The sequence below is a fragment of the Argopecten irradians genome, chromosome 12 (assembly GCF_041381155.1).
Source record: "Argopecten irradians isolate NY chromosome 12, Ai_NY, whole genome shotgun sequence".
NCBI classification, from domain to species: domain Eukaryota; kingdom Metazoa; phylum Mollusca; class Bivalvia; order Pectinida; family Pectinidae; genus Argopecten; species Argopecten irradians.
The window spans coordinates 13,847,163-13,873,412 of NC_091145.1; the positions used below are offsets into that span (position 1 = coordinate 13,847,163).

Here is a 26,250-nt window from a genome sequence, read left to right on the forward strand (position 1 = left end):
ATTTCATTGACAATAGACACAGCTGAAATCGATATTGCACACCTACATTAAATGTTGGCGATAATGGACACAAATATAAAAGGAATCGATTATAGACAACTTTATCCAATGAAATGAACAATAGACATTTGTATACCTATATATAATGAAATTGATAATACACATACATATAAAACACATTGATAATGAACATCTGTATAAAATGACACCGACAATGGTCACCTGTATATGAAGTGAAATCGATAATGAACACATATATAAAATTAAATCGATAGTTGACGCCTACATAAAATTAAATCGATAATTGACATCTATATATATAATGACATCGAAAATGGACAACTATCTATTTATTAAATGAAATCCAAAATGGGCATTACATCAAATGAAATCAACAATATATGCCTAAATATAATGACATCGATAATGGCCACATATATAAAATGAAATCGATAATAGAAACCTACATGTATATAAAATTAAATCAATATTGAACACCCATATAGAATGAAATCAATATTGAACACCGATATAAAATGAAATCAATATTGAACAACCATATAGAATGAAATCAATATTGAACACCGATATAAAATGAAATCAATATTGAACACCTATATAAAATGAAATAAATATTAAATACATATCTGTAATGAAATTGATGATGTTCACCATAGGGCGATACTTTCAGGTAGGAAAGCTTAATCACTGCTATAAACAAAGTTGCTTTTGATACATTATTGATAGAATTGTAAGGAGTGTTTGAGCGAACGTGTTTCACATCCCGAATTAGAATTACCCCCCATTTTGTCAGCTTTTAAATATTATTTCTTATGTATTAATGACTCATATATTATAATTACATGTATTATATGAATGGCATCGGCATTTCGTTGCTTAACAATGCTTATCATACGAGATCTTGTACAGTTTTGATCAGTAATAACATCGACCTCGGTATTCTCTAAGTTGTTGATACCATGCAAGCCTGCAATGGAGATAAAGGCTCATTACGCTATAGTGACAATATTAAGAAGAAATACTCTGTAATTTTATATTGCAGAGTTATCTGCCCTTGTGGTTAGGTAATTATTGTGACGCCATACGTTTGCGAGCTGAACGTCATATTGTTCGGACAAAACGGCGTGAATTGTGCCCACAAAATTAATGACGCCACAATAGATACCTACCCGCAAGGGAGCTAACTTTGTAATGTGCAACAGAATAGTGACCGATCAGATAATATGATACCTTGACACTTATCGATCTACGATCAATCGTTAATATTTAAGTGAAAAATATAACCTTGCTACCCATATACGATGCCAAGTTGTGAAACACATAACTTTGCTTCCAATATAAGGTACCACGTAAGACATACACTGTCGACTTACTTAGTAGTTGGTATTTGAAAAAAATATTTTGTCATAATGTAATGTACCATTTTCCATCTGATGGTCGTGTTTGTTTGTTTATCGTTAACCATTTCAAAAGCAACACAACAACAAAAACAATATCAAGTTTTTGTATAATATTTAATTGATACAAAAAGCGCAATATGGCAAACTTGACAGCTAAATACCTTCATATAAAAAGAAGAAAAAAAAAACAACTATTTTTTAATAAACAGTATCTGGACGCATGTCTAGCCAGGCTTTGACCTTCTCATTGGATTTCACTCGTTCAGTATGACTCTTCAAAACGGGGTACTTTGTATAAACACTTGGTTCCTGTTTCCGGATTGACATGTGATTGATGTAGTCAAACACATTGAAGACTGCTAGATCAGCAATGGTGAGCTAGGAAATAAAAGAAAAGACAGTCATTAAAATTCACCCAGAAAAGGATTCCATTAACGGACATATCTATAGGTTTAATGCACAGGACAAATGAAGCTAAGCATTACAAGGTTCTGAAAAATTTTTTTACGTGGAATAGCTGTATTATAAAAGATAGGTTCTCGTATATTTTACACTCACAATCTCTTCTCGAAATTGACACCCCACCGAAATCCCCCCCCCCCCCCCCCATGAATAAAGTTATCAATTTGGTATTGATAAAGATTTACCAAGTATTTATTATAAGTAATTACAATAAATTAACAAATGTTACCCTATAAGATAACCCATAAATAAATATATATCCACGTTTACGGAAATTACCGACAGTTCCCGATCGGTGTAGTTGGCGGCTGTTAATGGCTAAACAACGTATATATTGTAGTTTCTTCAATGGCGCATTCGCCTCAAAATGTTTATAAAAATAAAAAATATACATTCTATTCACTCACGAAAATGTATTGATCAGTACAACGAGCAAGGTCGATGTTTCATGACAAGGTAACATATGTATGCTACGCTTAATTGATTTTAAGTAAGGCTGCTTTTCTCTGCAACGTTTACAACGCTCAAAACAGTCTAATTGATCAAAATACGCTGTGTCATGCTTATAACGGGTAATCAATAGTGCTTACATAAGTGTTCTACTTAAACAAATAGGGTAGCCTAGAATATAGGAGGCGGAGTACACGATAAGAAGATTAAAACGTCACAATATTTTTATATTGTTGATTTAGTCATCAAGCTTCATTAACAATACAAGCAGACAAACGATTGTTCGATAATATATCGAATATAAACAAGAGGCCCAAGGGCCTTAACGGTCATCTGACTACCTTGGCAATAATCATATAGGAAAAAAATAATTAGATATAGTGTCATTGTAGCCATCTTCGTTTTGGGATTAACCAGAGATATAACAACACTTTGTCGAAACCAGATCAGATCAAAATATGTTTTCGAAATGGCGGCTGTGGTGGCTATCTTTGATTTCGGATCGACCCGAAAAATAACAACACTTTGCCGGGACCATATCAGGATCATTTCATGCAAGTTTCAGCCAAATTGCACCAGTAGAACTTGAGAAGAAGTTCAAAATGTGTTTTCAAGATGGCGGCTGTGGAAATTATCTTGGATTTCGGATCGACCCGAAAAATAACAACACTTTGTCGGGACCATGTCAGGATCATTTCATGCAAGTTTCAGCCAAATCGCACCGGTAGAACTTGAGAAGAAGTTCAAAATGTGTTGTCAAGATGGCGGCTGTGGCGGCCATTTTGGAATTCGGATCACCCGAAAAATAAAAACACTTTGTAGGGACCATGTCAGGATCATTTCATGCAAGTTTCAGCCAAATCGCACTGGTGGAACTGGAGAAGAAGTTCAAAACATGTTTTCAAGATGGCAGCTGTGGCGGCCATCTTGAATTTCGGATCAACCCGAAAAATAACAAAACACTTTGTCGTGACCATATCAGAATCATTTCATGTAAGTTTCAGCTAAATCGCTCTGATAGAACTTGAGATGAAGTTCAAAATGTGAAAAATTAACGCACGGCGCACGGCGGACGGCGCACGGTGCACGACCGACGGCGGGCGATAGACGACAACAGACGAAACATGACGACTAGAGTTCATCCTGACCCTTCGGGTCAGATGACCTAAATATGGAAAATAAACTATGTCGAATCGAATCGCTGATTGAGGTAACAGGTACCGTATATACATTTACTTTCGTGGAGATGATTTTTTCTCGGTTTCGAGGGACATTGCTGTGAACACAAAAATTTGATAAGTGTAGTATTTTGAAATGGTAAAGTCATAAATACCCTGAAAACCAGATCGCGAAAATTCAAAACTGCAAAAATTGAATTGATTATAACCTACTTAAATAGCCGGCTATATGGTATGCTGTTGAGATAACTTGTATTTACCTGTTCTCCTACAAGCCAGGCTTTGTTCTCCAGAATTCTCTCGAAAATTCCAGCAAATTTTGGCACCGCTTGTTCCATCAACTCCTTGTACAGTTCGGCCTAAGGGTATTCAGACATGGAAATATTTTTAATAAGGCGATCAACAAGTATGCTTTTGGATTAAATATACCATATTCTTATAGCAATACAATAAAAAAAGTATCATTAGTTTATATTTTATCGAGTTATGGATTCAAAAAAGGTTTGCATCCAATATAAAAGTTCAAATTAAGCTTTCAGTTAATTTTCTTTCATTTAGCTCACAAATATGAATTGAAAAGGCTTCGAAAAATACTGTTTGCTACCTTTTTCTGTTCGTTGGGATCAAACACGGATCTAAACATTAGTTCACTAAGGTCTTGGACAGTTTCAATTATTACATCGACCTCGGTATTCTGTATGTTGTCGATACCATACAAGCCTGCAATGGAGATAAAGGATCATTACTCTATAGTGACAGTATCTGTACATTTAGAAGAAATATTCTGTTTTTGCATATTACAGAGTTATCTGTTCTTGTGGATAGATATTGATTGTACCGTCATGTGTCAAAATAAAAAAAATGTCAATGATATCACACAAACAAGCCAATTCGTGGAATTTCTATCCCCCGCTTTCATGACATATTATAGATTAAACATTATTGAGGTTAGGTTTAACCTTTGTTGAAACATAAAAAATAAACTGAAGTCTTATTCGGAATCAAGACATTTAACTTCGTTACCAAGTTTGACGGAAATCGGTTAATATTTATTACAGTTATTGTACGGAAGTGGCGGAAAATGACTTTTTTAATTATTAAATCAAAGGGCCATAACTCTGCTAATTAAGATCTGTCAAAAGTGGCGATCGAACTTGGCTAAGCCCTTAAGGCATTTAACTTTGTTAACAAGTTTTAAAAATATTTGTTTTAACATTTGTTAGTTATTACACAGAAACCGCAGAAAAATGACATTTGTAGTAAATTAAAGGGCCATAACTCTGTTAAATAACATCCACTGAAAGAGTTGATCGAACCTGGCCAGGCAATTAAGGCATTCAACCTTGTTACCAAGTTTGAAGAAAATCGGTTAATATTTATTACAGTTCTTGTACGGAAGTGGCAGAAACTGACTTTTTTTATTTAAGCAAAGGGCCATAACTCCGCTAAATAAGGTCCATTGAAAGTCGCTATCGAACTTGGCAGAGTCCTTAAGGCATTTAACCTTGTTACTAAGTTTGAAGAAAATCGGTTCACATTTGTTACACTTATTGCACGGAAATGACAGAAAATGACGTTTTTAGTAATTCAAAGGGCCATAACTACGCTAAATAGGGTCTAAATAAGGAAACGAAGTGTTACAGATAGACGGACTATCTAAAATAATAAGTCACGGGAGTTCATTGATAGTTATTCTTAGTAATTCAAAGTTATCTGCCCTTGTGGGGAGGAATTTATTGTAACGCCATATGTTTGGTGGTGGAACGTCATATCTTTCGGACAAAACGGTATGAATTGTGTCCACAATATAATAATGTCACAATAGACACCTACCCGCAAGGGAATTAACTCTGTAATATCCCCTGCGAAACATTGATGAATAATTCATGAACATTCATGAATAAAATTCATGAATATTCTTCAATTATTCATGAAAATTTTCATGCAATTCATGAATTTAAAACTTCATGAATAATTCAGAACAATATTTCATGCATGAATTCATGAACGCTCATTAATCTTTTTTATTCATGAAATAATGAAAATTCATGAACAATCCATTCATGAAAAATTATAAAAGGTTCACGAATATTTAAAGAATATTTATTAACTTAAACCATCATGAAAGATATGATTGTTTATTCGTGATAATGTATGAGGTATTCATGAACTATTACTTGCAGCAGTAATCACAAACAGTTCATGAAACTTCATGAACTGGAACGATTCATGAATATTCATGAACTTGAGTTGTTTTCATGAACTTTAATGAATGCAAATTGGAATCAGCGGCATCTGAATTTCGTGAACTCTACTAAGAAATTTCTATCAAACCACTGACTATTCTATTGGAATCAATTCAACATATGATAAACAACTTCTTATGACAATAGGTATAATCCATATATAAATATAGAACATCAGAAGAGTTTAACATGAAATCACCAACAGTTTACTGTGTTCATTATATTTTCATACTGCCACAGATAAGTGCTAACAAAATCTGTTTTCATTGATACGCAGCAATCAATTTCATAATACATTCCATGTAAATTAGTATCTGTCCAAAATAAACCTATTGTTGTAAAGAATGTTGAAAAAGAACTGCAGATAAATCAAAACTTACTGAAAGTGTTCATCTGAGCTTAAAGAAATCCATGAATGGAAAAATCCGTTCACTTTTGTGCAAAAACTTCAATTTTAAGCTGAATAATGTTTCCTCTTCCACATGCCAGCAGATACAGCAGCCATTTTGGATTGGAACTACATTGACAGGAAATATATATAAAAGTCATGTGACTCATGTGGTCATGTGACAAGTCATGTGACTTCAGTGAATATTCATGAAAATTCATCAAAGTGAATGAATAGCATGTGAAGAATCATTCATGAAGATTTATACATAACTGATATTCATTTAAATTCTTAAAAATGAATGAAACATTTTCATTTATTTTGAAGAATTTTAATGAATATCAGTCATGTATAAATCTTCATGGATTTAATTCTTGACACATTGATCATGAACAATTATAAATGTTTCATGGATTCATAAAATTTCATGAAGAGTTCGTGAAAGTCAATATTCATGAACATTTTCATGAACCACAATCTGTTAATATTCTTGAAAGTTCATGAATCATTCATGATGTTATGAATACCATCTCGCAGTGGACACAAAGACCGAGTATTGACTGATCAGATATGATACCTTGACACTCATCGATTACCATGACATACTAAGATGTTTGTATAAAATCTCATTGATTTATTGGTTATTTTATTTATGAAGATAAGAGTACACGGTGATTATCTGAAAATGGCATGTAATTAATTAGGTACATACCATGTTCTCGAGCGATGAAGCGTAGAATTGCACGACTTTGAGGAAATATGTTGCTACCAGCCTCTAAAACAGGGAGTTTGCCCTGTGGGAATTCTGTGAAAGAAAAATGATCAACTGTGTGGTAAACAATTGACCTACACAAATCATCCAAGGTCGAATATATCTGATTTGGTTTTATACATGTCCAAAATATACTTTCACACTACATTGACATGCCTTTATTGACAAGCATTTATGCCGATGCTCTAGATAACTTTGCTTTTCAAAGTTATCCAAATAACTTTCTTACTTGGTTTTTGTGTCGGCCAGTCTTCTTGACTCACTCTTATATCCTCATAGTTCACTCCTGCAACAGCTAAAGCTAGCCTGGATACTTCGGCCACTCCCTTGGCTTCAAAATAGGTCAGTTTATAGGCAGACATGGTTCCTGAGCGTCGGACAGGTCTAGATGATGGTGACTGACGAGGTATACCGGTATATCCAGGCTAGACTACCCGATAATTTTTATATTCTTTGTAACTAAAATAAAACCTGTAACGTTAAATTGTCAGAAATAAGCGCTTCCTTAATCAAATAGTGAAACAAAGAATTACTTTTTTGCAACAGTGTACTCATTGAGTTGTCATGCAAGCAAACTATGCAGTCTATTTATGAAGATGTTTGTTAAAGCGCTAAACCTTATTTATTAGGCTTTTTAATTTTTTTTGCTAAATATAGTCAGCTCGCGGACCTCTTAAAAATGTGAAATCGTGCCAACAAAGTCCATGCAATGCCGGGAAAACATACACATACTTATATTTTGCAAGAAATTACTTTGCACAATGAAAAACTTCGTATACACATTTAGTAGAGCAGCCAATCACTTCGCTTCCGGTTTTATTTTTAAAAAACCACGTGTAGTTGAAAGATAAACAAATGCTAGCCAGTTAGAGTTTTTATAGTGAATTTTGGTCGACATCATGTTGATTGAACACGACTATTGCGCATCATTCACGCAATGTAGCATATACACTATGGCAGTCTATTTATGACTAGATGTTTGTTAAGAGATATGGTATATGTGTTATGCAACTTACTCATGCGTTGTTTTTACGTGACTGGCATTTAAATTGTGGAATAAACCAGTTGAAGGTTCATCGACATGTTAACTCTGAATGTGTTGTATGCAGCCTGATTTATTTTTACTTCTTTTTGCTCAATTGTTACTATTATATAACAAAATAACAAAGTAAAGATATTTCCTTTGTGATTTCATGCCATAGGAGAAGCACGTGATAGTCATATCAAATCTCCTACATCGTGCATTTGTACAATTGTTAATATGATCTAGGCGGTACTTAGTTGATGACATTGTACGCTCGATTGCGTCAATCTGTAAAAAGCTATAAATGGTTAAGATTATCAATGGTGTCCCTTTTGGCCGTAACTAAAGAAGATAGGAACAATCACAAAATCACCTAAGTTCTGTACGATCACAGAAGTTATGTACAGTCACGTAAGATCTGAACGGTCACAGAAGTTATGTACGGTCGCTTAAAGATCTGAACGGTCCCAGAAGTTATGTACGGTCGCTTAAAGACCTGAACGGTCACAGAAGTTATGTACGGTCACTTAAAGATCTGAACGGTCACAGAAGTTATGTACGGTCACTTAAAGATCTGAACGGTCACAGAAGTTATGTACGGTCACTTAAAGATCTGAACGGTCACAGAAGTTATGTACGGTCACTTAAAGATCTGAACAGTAGTTATGTACGGTCATTTAAGATCTGAACGGTCACAGAAGTTATGTACGGTCACTTAAAGATCTGAACGGTCACAGTAGTTATGTACGGTCATTTAAAAATCTGAACGGTCACAGAAGTTATATACGGTCACTTATAGATCTGAACGGTCACAGTAGTTATGTACGGTCACTTAAAGATCTGATCGGCCACAGAAGTTCTGAACAGTCACAGACGTTCTGAACGGTCCAGGAAGTTCTGAACAGCATCGCCTGTTCCGCGACATAAATACATCAAAGCTCATAACACAACAGTCAGCACTGACAACTAGCGCTGTCGGGAACAACCAGAAAAATGAGCTTTCCTTGAATCAAATACGAAGATTTACATCACTTTCCGTTTTTTTGTTTATGCATTTTCACCCTTTGTCCAATCTTTATTTTTTAAATTGCTTAATAAATATATTATATGCAGCTTCCTTTTGTCTTAATTCGCCGTATAATTAGAGAACATTATGCCACACGATTTGAGTTGAGCGTTTAAATGTCTAAATTATTACTAGTAATTCCTACTAGGTATGTTTCAGTCTTGTATGAATTAGCATGCAAACATATATAAATGCTTCATATTGTGTAGTTGATTTCGACATATTTTGCTCATAGAAAACTCACTTTTGTGGTCGTGTGAATCCCTAGTGACTAGATATATAATGTTCATTATCTGATAACCCGAGAAATCAGCTTTATACTTTGTATACAATGATGCAGTAGACAGTTTATTGGATTGTATTACCCATCATAATTTATCTTATCTTTTGGCTCGCATTGTTCTGCGATATGAAAAATAAACTTCTAAAATAGGGGTTTTAATATGAAAACATTCAACATTTTTTAAAGCGTGATATTTTCCTCTCTTTCATCAGTTAAGAGTCCCTAAAGGATATTATATAGAGTTTTCGAGGCGATACAGTTTCACGATTTCAAATCAAATATACGAAAATCAATCGCACGCAAAAATAATCTGATTTACAGTACATGTATAAAGCATTTTCTTATTTGGTTTCAGTTTGACCTAGTCTTCATGACTCCTACATATATCACCAAAGTCTACTTCCACTGAGCAGTACATTCCAGTTACATACTCGAGGGATATGATACTTAGGACAATATAGGTATATACCTGTTTCAGTATGCATGTAAGTTGTACCTGACATAGTATATGGACAATATGTATTGTAATTTGTAGGATTAAATTAATTTTACCTTAGAAAATGCGACATAGAGGCAATGATTATTACATGTAGCTAACGTTAGTAGGTTCATGCCATCTGTGGCAAGATTTTTACTCCATCTTTGCTGTTTCTCATTTATAATGCTGAATGAAAATGTATTGTAATTACAATACTTGTATGACAACCAATATTTTGAAATGAACATTACGTCATTAATAAATGACCAATAAATGACCATTTCAACAACACCAATTTGATCAAGCTGTCTTTGATTGCAGTTAGTTAAAAGCAGCAAACGACCTTCAGGATCTGATCAGGATTAGGCTAACACAAATGAGTTTGCGTTGTGTTTATATGAACATTCGAGTTACATACCCGAGGGATACGATACTTACGGTATCTTAGGTATATACCATTTTTACCGTAAATGTCTATTGTTATTTAGAAAACCTAACGTGTTATCATTGGAAGAGATGTACAACTACCGAAAGAACGATTGCTTTTCCATGACACTGATCTTCTTAAAGATTTCAATAAACTAACAAATGCCAACCATGTCAGACTGTGTACAAGATATTGCAGCTAACGATAATGCGATATGTAATTACGATTGCTCTTAAAATATAATTCCCCTGAAACTGAACTTTCTACTAAAGATTTAATTGAATTAAGCTATGCCTTACTATTTCTATCTGTGTATAAAGGATTGCAGCATATGACAATACTTTATGTAATTGCTTTCTGTGTTGTAATTATTTGATGGTAGATCAAACAGTTTATGTTTTGTTGATATAGTGTAAGTATGTTGTATTGATGTATGCATCTTGAACTCCCATATATACCTAAATAACTACATAAATAGATATGTATCTTGTATTTTTATTTCTAATGTTTCTGCGTCGTCTCATACAATTTGTTTTAAAATGTATATGGCAGTCTTGTAAACCTGTTTTTCATGGTGACTGAAACAAGCGTATCTGCATAGTCATGCTAGGGTAATCGGTCTGGCTGGTGAATAGAGTAACGTTGATCTGAATACCTTGTGTGCCTTCAGATTTAAAGTTTTTGCATTTCGGAGTCCTATAGTATATCTTAAATTACGTTTTCCTCACTACAAAAATGTAAAGTGATATCACACAAAAAGAGGCATTGTTGTGTTGTATCGTCCTATTCGCTTCTTGTACAGCTTGTTACATGTACATTGTAGGTAATGAAGTCCTGAAGTTTTTTTTATATAAGAGAAGTCTTGAGTATTCTTTACTTTTTTTGGTATATTACGAATATGCATATAAGAAGATAGTAATGATTTAAAAATCTATTTTCATTAATCTGTACATAATACTCTAGGCGTGCAATGAGATTATCATCACAAAACATGTCTGTAATATTTAAACTTTTCTGAAATGTGAAAAATAGAGATTTTAAATGTCGGCCATATTGTTGACTGATATGTCCCAAAATGCCACATACACATCTAAGGTTCAAGGGAAGATTCGAGACAGATCTCTTTAGATGACGGTGGGCTAAATATATTCCACTCACCGTTACAAGTCATGAACTCATGACGCCATAGGGCTTTCCAAAGGTTATTGTAAGAGAGTGAGAATAGTTGTATATTTTGCAGTGCTGCCTTATCAACCCATTTCGAAGAAAATATTGGAGTACAGTATACAATACTATTACACAACTCCTTCCAAAACTAAAACTTTATTCCAATAAACAAAGTATTTTATGAAATAAGAAAGTCACCGTCAGTATTTTCTAGTTTATGGTGATGTACTTAAGGATATATTCTTCTGAGGTTTCAGTCCTGTTGAAGTCTCGTTTCAACAAAGATCAAAGAAGTTATGAAATTTTCAAATACAATTTATCAATATCTGTAGCAAGTTGTCAGTTGCAAATTGTGTCAAAAAATTGCATTCATATTTTTAGTAGATTTATTTATACGGGGATTTTAAGAAATGACCCATTTGAAATTGTGTCTTTTTTCGCTTTGAGCAGAGCCACAGTTTTACCATTTTTAACTGAAATTGTTTTTACTTAAACCACCCCATTGACCAACATTTTTAACTGTATCGTGCTAGTTTCTGCTGTAAATCTTTACTAGGTTCTTGGTAATTAAAATATTGAGCATTAATGTGTGAAATGATAAACTTCTGTCACTTTAATTTTACATTTAATGGTAATTTGAGCACTTTTATTTTTCACTCTAAAATATTGAAAAATAACAAATATTCAAATGGGGCAAAAAAGAAAGCAGATTGACCACCATTTGTCTGCCTGATTTAGAAAGAACAACCATTTCCCTATTGATATGCATAATATTAACAAAAGTTTAATACCAGAACTTTATCCAAAAACGGGTAAAAATGGCTGAAAATGGCGCATTTTGTAGCTCAAAATGAAGGGGTAGGGGTAGCATATGTTGTTATTCTGAGATAAAATATGGGTCTTATTAATCAAAACTGGTATATTTTTAAGGAAGACAACTGGAAAATATGTTCTACAAACATCCACTCATATCAAACATCTAACTAAGAAATTGTGGCTTTAATCTCTGGTATATATGACATCTTTGAGTGACAATAGCTCAAAAACGAGCACACGGACATTTATTTTTTCTTCCATTTTCTTTTATGGTATGAACTCCTATTTCCAAAAATCTATATAAGAAAAAAGATTAATACAAGGAAATTTTGACTACTCAGAGGTTTACATCCTTAATAAATGTTCACGTAGAAAACGACACCTAAATAGGGATTATGTTTCGCTCTTAAACAAAGCCATGTGTTTTTTTTTTTTTTTTTTTTTTTTTAAAGTTGCATGGCCGCTCAGTTGCATAGAACATTTTCATACGCAAGTTCAAAGTTCAATGTTACCATGCAGTTATGGTAAACAAAATCGGCTAGTACTTGCGTATAGTGAACAAGCCTAGCAAGTCTAAATATACACATATGATGTTTAAACATTAGTTCAGAATTCGGTTACAGGGCGTTTTTCCAACCAAGCTTTTATCTGCGGAACATTTTTCACGCGATCAGCGTGCGTCTTCATCGCTGGAAAACCTTTATAGACATCCTTTCCTTTCGCTTTGGTAAACATTGGGATGATGTAATCAAATGCATTAATCACAGCCAGGTCAGCAATCGTCAACTGGAATAAACAACATTTTCTTTTTATAGAAAAAGACCTGTACTTTCTAACAAATTTCAATTGTTATTTTCTAGATTTCTTGCTTGTTATTACATATTCTAAAAAGGTATTGTGATTAATGTTTACGTTTTTGTCTTTATGTAAAGTAATTTAATATTTTCTTTGATATTTCATACTGACTTTTACAACATATGAATTACAGGTATTTCGTAAAACTTCAATGGGTCAATGACGTTGTAGATGATTATCCACCTAATATTCATTGATTAATAACTGATTGTGTCTATATATTAAAATGCAAATATAACCAACTCGGTTAAAATGATTTTATGCATAACGAAATAAAAATTGGTTGTTGACTTCAGCACTACATGTATAAAACATAAGTAATTGTTGAGATTTTAAAATTGCATTTTAGTTTTAGGATATAAAAACTAGTTCTGGCGTTTGTTCATCTCATTTACTAATTCAAAATTTATATTCTGTATTTGCACATTACAGAGTTATCTGCCCTTGCGGGTAGGTATTGATTGTGACGTCATGCGTTTGCGAGCGTAACGTCATAATTTTCGGAGAAAACGACGTGATTTGCGCTCACAAAATAATGACGTAACAATCAATACCTATCCGCTAACTCTGTAATATGCATAGACGGAATAACGAATAGCAAATGATAGATATGATAGATTCATATGGATATTTTGAACAAAATACCTCCAGTTCTTTCTTCTAAAAAATGAAAAGCTTGTTTGCTTGTGAACACAACATTATCTGAGAAAAAAAGTTTCTAGCAAGTTGATAATCGATTTTCCGAAGTAATTTACGAAAACGAAATAAAGTATAATTCAATCTAAATGTTTAATCATTGTTATCTATATATATAATATAAACTTTATTTCTTTCACATCAATTACGAAACAAGTTATACAACTTATGCAAATCAATCTCGATGATCCGGGTGTAAGCGCGCGAGGGGTCTTAGTGTGTGAGGAAACCGTAGTGCCCGGAGAAAACCCACGTGATCGTGCAGGTGTCCCCTAACCTTTTCACGTCCGTGCCGGGGATCGAACCCCGGCCGGCTAGGTGAATGTTATCTATACAACGCACTATTTGTATAACGAATTGGAATTAATAAGTTATAATTAAATGGTTTTTTTTCCTGTATTTCGTTTGAAAAGAACGATATATATCGAAGGAAATTTACCTTATCTCCAACCATCCATTCCTTGTTACCCAGAATATCTGTGCAGACTTTCATGAAGTCTGGCACCGTTGCGTCCAATAGCTTATTGTGTAGCTTAGCCTTAAAAAGAGGATGCATGATACGGTAAATGATTACATATGATTTTAGGATAACGTTTATTTAAGAAAAAATTAAATTATTTAATATTGACATTCATGCTAAAGTGATGTAGATATCGTCGAAGCAGGTTGCGTTGCTTGTAACCGTTGTGAAATGAAATAAAAAAGTGCTTAAAATGAATCATCAAAATTTTTAATTGCTTTTATTTTTAAATGTATAAGCTTGTACTTATTCTTATTTTGATAAAGATATACAAAATAATACCACCACAATGAAAATAGCAATAGGGAATAACAACTGAAAAACGACTACAGTATTAAGCTTTGAGACAATTAAACTAAAATCAATATCAATGAACACTAACACGTATAGACGCCTGAAAACTTTGAAGAACCAGACGTTTCGAAGGAGTTTAAGGTTCCTGATTTACCAAAGTCGCCTGTCTAAGATAAAATATAAGCTTTCCATGGCATGGGATACTGATCACCAAAATCGTCTTTAAATGCAATGAACAACGCTGACCTACTTTCACCTTGAAAATACTTTATTTTCCAACATCATCATTTCATCGAGCGTAAAAATTTACCCCTTAATTCATTAACCTTCATTCCCACAACTCCTGTTTAGATAAGCTTTCAGATAAGCAAAAATAGAGCTTACTGAAAATTAATTAAAAGGTCGAACTATACAAAATTATTAATTATCGAATTGGGTCAATTAGATTGTATTTATTAGTCATAAAAGTTAAACAATTACCTGTTCGGCTTCGTCGTTTTCAAAGAAAAATTTAAACATTTGTTCATTAAGATCTTGAACAGTTTCAATAACTACATCCACCCAAGTGTTTTGCATGTTGTTAGTACCATACAAATCTAAAAGTAAAACAAAATATGTCAATAATATCACTCAAGAAAGTATTGAAGGAAGGATGCTGTTAGCCGTGTCTCTATCTAAAGTAATAAGCCACGGGAGTTCATAGATAGCAATACGTCTAGGATACCGATGACGTTATCGTTTATATAGGTGACGTAAATATGAAGTTTTTTCCCATATACATGTAGCTACAACATTTCTCTTACACCTCATTTCGCCACGACCTGAACAAAATAAGTGTTTTCTTTGTAAGACTTGAACGCTATTTTCTGACACCAGCTAGATTTTTTTCTTCTGTAACGAAAGCAAACAGCGTTAAAAAAAGAACGCATTTTTATGTATAGAATATTGACTTTCAGTCGTGGTTTTCTTAGATCTTTTAACTGGAGGATTTTCAAAATGGCTGAACATGTTTATTGTAAAATTACACTATAATGTTGAGTTATGAAAGAGAAGTCCTCAGGTAGAATTTAGATATCCAATATTTTAACATATGACAGAGTCTTATAGTCTTCTGCATTATTACAAAACCGTGTCCTCCGCCATATTATGCTTGCCCATGTCATAATAATAACGTTAATATTTCTTTTAAATTTCAACAACATACATACCATGTTCCCGGGCTATGAAGCGTAGCATGGCACGGCTTTGTGGAATTACAGTGCCATTAACCTCAAAAATCGGAAGTTTGCCTTGAGGAGTAGCTGTGAAAATGACATCAAAGTAGACATTGTAACTTTTATAATAACTAAAAGTCTGAAACTATGTATGCTATTTTTATTATAAATATTACGTTATGATTAGCTTTGTCGACGAAGATGTTTGGTATTTTACATTATGGCAAACTATTTCGAAAAAGATGTTTTGGAATTTTTCGTGTTTATCTTTTTTACGCTTTGATATTTTACGTTTTGGTAAATCCTTTAGAAGAGGATGTTTTAGTATTTAACGTTATGACAAACTATTGCGACGAGGATACGGGCACCGACCCTGGTAACGTATCCAGAATATTTATATAAAAACAAGTTTGCTTATGTGTTTAAAAATATATGCCGCATCTACTAAACTTCAGAAAAAATAAAGCATTGTTTCTAAATTATCAAATAACTACCTTGTGCTAAACACAAAACTATCGAAATACTAACATTGCAAAGCTGTACCAAATCGAATTTCATTTTCTAGGAAGCTCTCATGCAAAACCTCTGAACAACGTCAGTGTATATATCTATTCCGAATTTGCATATTACAGAGTTATCTGAACTTGCGGGTAGGTATTGATTGTGACGTCATATGTTTAAGAGCGTAACGTCATACATTTCGGAGAAAACGACGTGGGTTGCGCTCACAAAATAATGACGTAACAATTAATACCTACCCGCAAGGGAGCTAACTCTGTAATATGCAAAGACGGAATACAGACATAGTCTAAAACGGAATACAGACATAGTCTAAAATACATGCTAGAGCTCCATCACCGCTAGTCCTTACTTGATTTTACTCGACCCCATTCTTCTCTTTTAAATCGAACGTCTGTATAGTTTACCCCCGCGGCTGCTAACGCTAGTCGGGTCACTTCTGCCCCTCCCCTGGCATCGAAGTAGGTGAGTTTGTATGATGGCATGTCGATGTTCCAGCGGAAATTGAAATCTACACACGTAGCGTATGCTTTTAACCACATGCTATGAATAACTAGGGGTAAATAGATAGACCGTGAAGTCGGCAGTCAGCAGGAACATACATATATGCCATATAGTGTTATTTATTCAATCATAATTATATAATATTACCTCCAGTCCTACGTTTGACACAAGAATGTCTAAGTGACCGTGAACAATATTCAACGAGCTAGACATAGAGTTCAAAATTAAGTATATATTACATACAATGTCGATCGCTTGGTAGAACTGCGATCATCTTTGATATCCCAGGGGTTACTATTACAGATGGTATATATCCACCCTGGGCTAAATTGATGTACATCCGGGGGCTCTGTATGCGACAACATATGAAACAGGTAGTTTGTTTCAAAGAATCAAATAACGGTATATATTATGGCTTTGGAGTTGGGCGTCGCTCTCTGCATCCTTGATACTACAGGGGTTCCGATCACTTACGACCTCTACACCCCTGGACTATCTCATAGTTAAATTGGAGTCAACAGAACAGGTAACAGAGCCCCCGGATGTACATCAAAAGAGCCGTATAACAGTATACTGTGGTTGGCTGTGTGACTTCGACATTGGGTGTCGCTCTCTCTGTCTTCAAAGGAAATCTTTGCAGGACTGTGATTGGTTCAGCTGTTTGGTTGAACTGCCTCCGATTTTACTATGAAGTTATCCAGGGGTGTAGAGATCGAAAGTGATCGGAACCTCTGGAGTATCGAAGACGCGCTCTCTGTAATCTTCACATGAAATCTCTGTGGACATGTCATTGCTACCATCCTAGGATGGCTGGGATGGTAGCTATTATAATCGGTTGCTTTGCCTGCCATGTTGTTTGGATTTCACATGGTTATTAATAACATGTTCACTTTGATTGGCTGGCCAAAACGATTTACGTGTGTTGATTGGTTACTTGTTATTGAAGTTTTCATGTGTGTAAGGGGTACCAGTGGGGAAATTGTTGCAAACAAATTATCATTAGATAAACCCAGAGAAGTCCGAATGTTTTGTTCTGGTTGTCGGACATTATGCTCAGAAATCACACAAGACGGTGCAACATGTACTGAATAGAATATAAGTCTAGAGCGGTTTCAAATGTTCGGTGATTTGCCAAGTTTTGTTTACATTATCGGGAGCTCGTGAAGCATCTATATATAGCCTAACTACACTGTTAGCTAGATGATCATAACCTACTTGTAAAAGCTTTCTGGAAATGGGAGATGCTGAAATAAAATTTCAGGCTTTACTTTGGGGATATTTGCGGAACTGTATGCGTTAAATAAAGTTCTGTGCTTCCCGAAGTCGTCATAATTACAACGCGTTAGTTGACAATTACTGCGCCAGAAGGCAAAACGTCAGCTTGTTTGGTGTTGTAACCTCATCTTTGGCCATCGTTATCAATTTTATTTAAGCAATATTCTCAATATCTTTTGGGTTTATGAAGTCATAGACAAAAAAAGGAAGGACATTCTTCATAGGCGCTTCGCGTCTATGAAATAGAAAGTCCTTCCTTTTTTGTCTATGACTTCATAGCTCCAAAAGATGTTGAGAATAATGCTTATGATTTCATTCAGATAACTCAATCAGGTACAAGTTAGGCATAAGTTTTTGTGATTTTACTTACTTTTACAATAAAAAAATGGAGTTGAAGCGCATTGATATCTTATCCAATAATTCAGTTTTGCCAATAACTGTGCCGCTTTTATAATTCCCCGCAAAACCGTTCTTTATGTATGACGTCATAATACTTGACGTACGATTCTTTAGGTCTATGGAAAAATAACCTCAAAGATCTGGCCAATACAAATGAGTGTAACATATAAAATTAAATTATACATTTATAATAACATATAAAATTAAATATTATGTTATAATTAACATATAAAATTAAATTATTAATGTTATAATTACAATAAAATTAAATATAGTATAATTAACATATAAAATTAATTATTATGTTATAATTAACATATAAAATTAAATTATATGTTATAATTAACATATAAAAAATTATTATGTTATAATTAACATATAAAATTAAATTATATGTTATAATTAACAATAAAAATTAATTATTATTTATAATTAAATATAAAATTAAATTATATGTTATAATTAACATATAAAATTAAATTACATGTTATAATTAACATATAAAATTAAATTATTATGTTATAATTAACATATAAAATTAAATTATTATGTTATAATTAACATATAAAATTAAATTATTATGTTATAATTAACATATAAAATTAAATTATCATGTTATAATTAATACAAAATTAAATTATTATGTAATAATTAACATATAAAATTAAATTATTATGTTATAATTAACATATAAAATTAAATCATTATGTTATAATTAACATATAAAATTAAATTATTATGTTATAATTAACATATAAAATTAAATTATTATGTTATAATTAACATATAAAATTAAATTAGTATGTTATAATTAACATATAAAATTAAATTATTATGTTTTAATTGTTTTATTTAGGAAAGGTAGCCCAATGGCCCTTTCATGAATATCATGAAGTTGAGTATCTTTTACATTGAATTTGAAAGCATTTAAATTATTAATCATCAAAATTAATTGTCACAAGAACTATGCAAACTGAATGTTAACAAAACAATCCCTAAAGATTTTCTGTCGTTGCTTCCAAATAAATAATGCTGTATGGTAGCCTTCTTAGCTTTTTGGGAAGCTAATACTTGAGTGTATACAATTATTCGCGAAAGTTTGGGATTCGCTTTAGGGTTCTGTCACGAACTCACGCTCAATAACTATTTTCATTTTGAACGGAAATATTTTTAATGGAAATTATATATATTAATATATATTAATTTATATTAAAAATATCCGTGATGAATCTGACAAATAGGCTGTAATTGATATAGTGCTTGGGGTAAATATAAAACAAAAGTCAAGTACAAATATACATTTTACTGGAAATAAAAAGGTCAAGTACATCTATACTTTTTACTAAAAATTCAAAATAAAGAAATATTAAGGATGCACGACTCTTTCGATCACATACGGATCAAAACATTATGGCCAAGCCGATTTTGTTTTCTGTTTGTTGATATATTAATGCCTAAGTAAGAATGAATCCTGAAATCACTTTGTACTTACAGAAAAAAAGTATTATTTAATCAGCTCTTTATAGCCAACCAATCACCAGGTTCCCAGTGGGTCTTTTGCAATATATTTCCAATATAAATAATGCATGCGCTTTCTACCAATGCAATATAATGAACCATCTGTCATGTCATAATAATGCACTAAAAGTCATATTACTATTACATGTAAAACTAAAAGCTCGTTACAGGGCGAGTTTCAAGCCATTTCTTAATTTTTGGGGTGTTTTTTACTCTGTTAGCATGCTCTTCCAAAGCCCGATACTCAGCAAATATGTCCATTCCTTGTTCCTTAGCCATCGTTACTACATCCTCAAACGAGTTATACACTACCAAATCAGCCGCCGTCATCTACAACACAAAAATATGTACAACAAGTAAATAACAATGTGTAAAATTCAATGACGATTAAGCTGTTAACATTATGACTGGGGAGTTATGTGTGCAAATCCAGGCAAGTAAGGTAAAAAAAGATTCTCCGTCCTCTGCGGTTATGCAAATTCCGTTATGACATTGATGATGAAACCCACGTCATTTTAAAGTGTTCCGTTAAATCTACAATGTGAACAATGTTCTTTAATAGACATAAAGGTGTAACTAACCATACATCTAACTGATTTTGAAAATTTGATACGACTCTTGTCTTCTAATTATCTACAACTTCTACAGGATTGTACTTTTAACTGATGATAGTTGGCGTGATAAATGTTAAATTTGTTGTTTTAACATAATGTGTGTTATGTATGTTTTGCCATCGATCCTTTTGTACGGATGCAAGAAAGTAATAATGTTGAATTGAATTAAAAAAGTAATATTGATACCGAAAGTGTTGTGATACAATCACTATGGGAAATAAACCGATCATTTGAGTTTTCGATACTTTGTTCTACCTTTACATATACATGTAGAGGGTATTTTATTTAGCAAAACCTTTTGGTTGTGCAAACTTGGAAGGTTCTATACGATACACTACGAACCAATCACATTCTAATTACGCTTGTGTCTTATGCTGTCTTGGCATTACACGATAAGTACAGTCACAAATCGTTCAGAAGAAGTAGTACCATTCCAAAATATGGTTTCAGTAAATTTCAGAATACTGTGCAACATGTTGCCATCCAAAATTATGACATTTTGCATTTCGATTTTAAAACCGTCATATCATCAGTGTTACACCAAATTTAGTGACTCCATAGGTAGGATATATGCTTCCCATTATGTCCAACATATGAAAGAGTTTTTCCTTTCACATCACATTCATGAAAACAAAAATAAAATAATTGACGTTGCTATTCAACTTTTGAGGATACCATTTTAATTAATGACGTCACAATGCATCAAAAGTCCATAAACCATTATGACGACACGGATAGGCTTTCTTACCAATGACTATTAGTTTGCATAGGTTCATTACGCTGCACAGACCTCTCTTTAATACGAGATATGAAAGAAAATAACATGCAAACCATGTAATGACGCGTTCCATTTAACCGAATGTTCTGTGTTCCTATGGGGGCATGGCGTTCGATTAAAGAGTATACAAAGTGTCATTGGACCTCAAGTAGAAACCTACATGCCGGTGTAACGTTGAAAATGGACCTCCGTTGAATATGACCTTGGCAAATTCTCAACGGATCGTCTGTTAGAAAATGACCTTAGTACATACACATATATAGCTGTTGCACAAACATTCTCGAATTCTGTTATCGCCATTCCTAATATAAGTGAACCCCTTCTGTGCTAGTATTTAAATTACGTAATCACCTCGATTTGACTTGAAAATTTGTATTGTTATCATCGTAACAAATACCGCATTTAATTAATTGTTAGTGTTGTGTGTTGTTGGGTTGTGTGTTGTTTTTGTGTGATGTGTTGTTGTGTGTTGTTGAGTTTGTGGTGTTGTGTGATGTTGTGTGGCTGTGTGGTGTTGTAGTGTTGTGTGGCTGTGTGTTGTTGTGTTGTGTGTTGTTGTGTGTTTTGGTGTGTTGTTTTGTTGTGTGTTGTTGGTTTGTTGTTGTGTGTTGTGTTGTTGTGTGTTGTGGTGTTGTTGTGTTGTTGTGTGTTGTGGTGTTGTGTGTTGTGATGTTGTGTGTTGTGGTGTTGTAGTGTGCTTTGTGGTTGTATGTTGTTGTATAATGTTTTGTTGTGTGTGTAATGTTGTTGTTGTGTGTTATGTTGTTGTGTTTTGTTGTATGATGTTGTGTTGTGTGTTGATGTGTTGTGTTGTCGTATGGTGTTGTTGTGTCATTGTGTTGTTGTTGTGTTGTTGTGTGTTGAGGTGTTGTTGTGTGCTGTTGTGTATTGTTGTGTGCTGTGTTGTTGTGTGATGTTGTATATTGTTGTTTTATTGTATAATGTTTTGTTGTGTGTGTGATGTTGTATGTTGTTGTGTGTTATGTTGTTGTGTTGTGTTGTTGTATGGTGTTGTGTTGTCGTATGGTGTTGTTGTGTGGTGTGTTGATGTGTTGTGTTGTCGTATGATGTTGTTGTGTGTCGTGTTGTTCTTGTGTGTTGTGTTTTGTGGTGTGGTGTGGTATGTTGTGTGGTGTGGTGTGTTGTGTGGTGTGGTTTTTCTCTAGATAATCTGGCTTTCCACTACCTCCTGAACCTGGCACGTCCTTAAATGACCCTGATTGCAAAAAGCAAATTTTGCTAATTTCTGCACTTATTTTCTTCATTATATCGTACAAAGATCGATAAAAATGTACAAAAAATTAATCTTGGCTTTTGATAAAAATAACGACCTGGCATTTTGGCATTTATTTTTTCCAAAGCAAGATAGATAGATAGTCGACTGAGGCTAGTCATCGGAAATGTTGGGTTACGTAATTAAAAAACGAGTTCTTATGGGGTCACCTTTCAACGGGGTCCATTTTCAACGGGTCGGTGTGAAAAGTCGCTTAATGTTCAGTTTTCAACGGTTTTTGGGGTGATTTTTCAACGTTGAAAAATGACCCGAGGTCAGTTTTCAACGGGGGTCCATTTGCAACGTTACACCGGCTTAAGAAAGATCTTCGCGTTATTTTTTCCAAATTCTTATAATAATGGATGACAGCGTGTTGCACGATATCTATATTTTTATGATGGAAACTAATACAAGCCCGAGGTAAGCTAAGTGTTTCATTGGATGACGATGGGAACTCAAACAAGCTCGAGGTAAGCTAAGTGTTTCATTGGATGACGATGGGAACTCATACAAGCTCGAGGTAAGCTAAGTGCCTTATTGGTTGACGATTGGAACTAATGCAAGTTTGAGATAAGCTAAGTGTCTCAAAGGTTGACGTTGGGAACTAACACAAACTTGACGTAAGCTAAGTGCCTTATTAGTTGACGATGGGAAATGCTATTTGTATAAGTGGAAGTCAGTTATAATGCTCCTACATAATGTGTATTACATTTACCTCTGATCCGACTAGCCATAGTTTCCCTCCAAGGGTATTTTTTAAGATATTTAACGTCTTTGGCACAGCTTCGGCCAGAAGGTCCTTCATAGCATCCGCCTAGAAACAGTATCACATTATTGCCGGGTTGATAATCATGTAGATAATAATCATCCTTTATTGTGTGTGGAAAGATATTAAATAGAGATTACACAATTAGTGGTTGTTGAATATTGAATTTATTCCACACGAAGAGTGAGTAATTTTCAAAAGTTATAAAAGAAACGAGCTTTAATCAACTGCCGCTTTGTTTATTTGATACCCTGAGAGTTGAATATCACCACATATTGTGGTAGAAATATATTTTACTTTTTTTATTTTAAATACTTTTAGTAAAGGTAAATTTTGAACATGAATAGCGTATACAATCTATGTTGCATGTTAAGAATACAAGATTTGTTTACCTTCTTCGTTTCATCTTTTTCGAAGACCACTTTGATCAATTTTTCAATAAAGTCGTTTACAGTACAAATAACCTCATGCACCTTGCCACTTTCGAATTTATCTTTTCCATTCAAACCTACAGTAAACATTAAACGTAATAACAATAATGAAAACATGGAGGGTACGCAAAATAAGGCAACCAGCATTGGTTCACAACGTCTGCAAAATAAAACATTATGTAGCTGAAAGCAATGAGATACAATTATTAAAAAGTGTTTGACGAATGGAAAATATTGTACATGGGTACAAAACTACCAATAAATTTGTTTCATTGTATAATATAATACCATTTGTACCATTACGAAAGAGGTTATAAATTTGATTTTGTTACTCTGCATGAATGTAATAATACATATAATTTCATCATACCAACTGCACTGGCCACGAAACAAAGAATAGCAGTACTTTGCGAGAGTGACTTGCCGTCAACCTCCAGGACCGGCAGGAACCCATGTGTAGTTTCTGTAGAATCACAATAAAAACTTCATAGAATTTTTATACTTTCAATAAATGTCACCAACATAATAATGTAAATTGATCATTAGCATACAAGGCCTTTTGTTGATTCAGATTATGTCAAGACAAACGTAAATAATAAAAAGATGATCAGAAAATGGTTCAAAATGAATCTGAAGCTAGATTGAAATAAAGTATTGACGACGGCGAACTGAGTACATGTAAATAAGAAATGCGTGTAAATTTCTAAATTATGTCTTCTAGCTACATGAAATATAAACTAAAAAACAAGTAGAGCTTCGCTCTTCCCATGCCGTGCATGATTCATATTCACACACACGTGGCTGCCCCCTTTAAAGCCTTGCCTTCAGTCATAATATTTCATGAAGTATCTATCATTCATCTAATTTAACTTTCCGAGATCTTTCTGTACTCTACGATAGTAATAAATTAATATTGAGTCAGTCCGTTCTAACTTAGGACCTCTCAACGTGGATTGCACCGTAGCATTAAGCTTTTATTAATTATCTGCTTGATGATTGAATCTACCTTTACCTGAACAAAAGGTAGGGTTTTTTAAAATATGATACTGTTCCTTCACGTCTTAGAGATGTGACTAAGGTGTCTAGCATTCTACCATTTGCAAAAAATCGCAGTCTACAGCATTTTTATCGCCATCACCCAACTGGTTGGCTGATAACGATAGAATAATTTAATAGAAGATTACTGTAAACCAACTTTCGTTCGCGGCTATTAAATTTCGTGATTTCCATTTCAAATCAAGTTCGCGAAGATTAACATCTGCGGATTAAAAATTTTGTACGGAAATTCCGAATCAATTATGTAAATGTTAATTCGCGGAGATAAACTTTCGAGAATTTACGTGAAATTCGCGAAGGTCAGTGGCACGAGAATTATATTTGGTTTACAGTAACGAGTTCTCCAACAGATTTCGTAATTTGAAATGAAGATTTTTTCCATTGTGTACACTTGTTTTTGTGTTACATCTCCACAACATCAAACATGTTCAAGTTATTTCTTAAAACTTACTTGGTTTTAACTGCTGCCATTCTTTAGCGTCGATTCTCTTATCTTCGTATTTAACTCCTGCAGCGGCAAAGCACAATCTGATATTCTCAGCTCGCCCCCTTCCATTAAAATACGTTAATTTGTATGAAGGCATGTTGTTCGTTAGCGCTAGAGCTTATACTAGTTTAAATGACAGTGAGGTGTGTGTGTGTGTGTGTGTGTGTGTGTGTGTGTATGCCACAGTCAATAATACTCTCCTTATATACCCGAGAACCAGGGGTTAAATTCTAGACCTGTTTGGAATAACAACCAGCACTAACCAATCGGGTATGGGGATATCTGCACGAAGTGGCAATTAAAAACTTGCCTACTGGACTTTAATTTCATAATCACATGCCTTTGATTCCTATTAAGCTGTCGGGATCTATTTAAGAAAGACCAATAACGCTAAATATAGACATGAAATGAACTGTTGGGTTATTTTACAGGATTCTGTCTGTCAAACGGCCATTCTAACAAACTACAATCTCACTTTCACGAAAGTTCTGTACCATGCCCAGGTGCTTTTTTGCGTGAAAATCGCGCGGTTTTTCTTCAATATATGTTTATTTAATTGAGGACAGTAATTATTTATTTGCAATCATTTTGTCACCGAAACACAATATCTACAAGAGTGTTGCATGAAGCAACACGTTCGTCCCTCTGATGTTGTTGGTATATTCTGACAATACTTAACGATTGAATAGTAACTCCAATCGCTATATATTAATGTATATTTTATCTGGTGATTTATACTGTATTTCTTACGCACTAAAACATGAATACACCACCTATGCTCTCTGTGTTTAATACCGATGAGCTGAATGACAACTCCATCCTAACTAGGTCAGCTATTGAATTCCTTTCTCGTCGTTACTCTTCTTCACCTTC

At 33.7% G+C, this 26,250-nt stretch overlaps 1 protein-coding gene across 1 annotated transcript; it reads right to left on the reverse strand.

Annotated features, from left to right (window-relative positions):
* Positions 1–1,518: 1,518 nt before the first annotated feature.
* LOC138336671 (uncharacterized) lies at positions 1,519–25,574 on the reverse strand. The gene is made up of 16 exons (XM_069286201.1): positions 25,342–25,574; positions 24,205–24,297; positions 23,796–23,911; positions 23,353–23,451; positions 20,127–20,302; positions 17,996–18,024; positions 16,629–16,856; positions 15,752–15,844; positions 15,024–15,139; positions 14,169–14,267; positions 12,788–12,964; positions 7,147–7,342; positions 6,858–6,950; positions 4,116–4,231; positions 3,772–3,870; positions 1,519–1,799 (listed from the first exon to the last, which is right to left on the reverse strand). Exons 1-16 carry the CDS (start codon positions 25,472–25,474, stop codon positions 1,620–1,622), a joined length of 2,043 nt encoding a protein of 680 aa, XP_069142302.1. The 5' UTR covers positions 25,475–25,574; the 3' UTR covers positions 1,519–1,619.
* Positions 25,575–26,250: the final 676 nt, after the last annotated feature.